The 753-nt window shown below is 64.1% G+C and overlaps 1 protein-coding gene across 1 annotated transcript; it reads right to left on the reverse strand.

The window, feature by feature from the left end:
• Positions 1 to 429: 429 nt before the first annotated feature.
• Positions 430 to 649, reverse strand: MNEG_9094 (hypothetical protein; the record flags this gene model as incomplete). The annotated part of the gene is made up of 1 exon (XM_014042437.1): positions 430 to 649. A coding segment is annotated over one exon (220 nt), but the record flags the coding sequence as incomplete, so codon positions are not given.
• Between the last annotated feature and the right edge of the window lie 104 nt (positions 650 to 753).

Here is a 753-nt window from a genome sequence, read left to right on the forward strand (position 1 = left end):
CCCCCCACCTGAACATCCAGATGTCCTTGAGCCGCCCATCCTCCCCAAACACGTCCACCTCGATGGCCTCGATCTCAAACGGCTCCTTGGTTTCCTGCCGGGATGAGAGTCATGAAACGTGTTTGGAGAAAGGGGAGGATGATGGTACACATTGTTTACAAAGCGCTGTGCTTCGTGGATTGTGCTGTTGTGCTTTGTGAAAACTTCTCCCAAGTTGCGGTGAGTCGGTGGCCAAGGGTCAGCCTGGTGTCGGAGTGCCAGGCCGCGGCCCGCACGCGCCTGCGTACACGCGCCGGCGTCGCAGGCGGATGGCGATGACAGCAGAACAACGGTTGGGTGCGCACTGCACGCCAGGCCGGCGGCGCAGCAGCAAGGCAAGGGCGGCCACGTGCGGCACACTCGCGCCGCTGGTCGGCTGCGGCGCCACGTTCAATACTGCCGCAGCGCCGCCACTGCAGCCACACCACCCCTCGGCCCCCCGCTGCTGCTGCACGCAGGGCCAGCGTTGCCGCCACGCGCCCCACACCTCTGCGGCCGCTGCTGCTGCGCAGCGCTCACCTTGTTGACAATCCGCGAGCGCCAGTGCGTGAAGGCGACGTTCTTGTCCATCGACACGGCGTTGTCGATCAGCTTGCACTTGATGTCGTAGCTGGGCGGTTGGTGGGTGGTTGGGTGGTGGTTGGGTGGTGGTTGGGGGTTGGTTTGAAGGGTGGTTTGAAGGGTGGTTGGGAGGGTGGTTGGGGAGGTGGTTGG

Source organism: Monoraphidium neglectum, assembly GCF_000611645.1.
Source record: "Monoraphidium neglectum strain SAG 48.87 unplaced genomic scaffold scaffold01816, whole genome shotgun sequence".
Taxonomy (NCBI): domain Eukaryota; kingdom Viridiplantae; phylum Chlorophyta; class Chlorophyceae; order Sphaeropleales; family Selenastraceae; genus Monoraphidium; species Monoraphidium neglectum.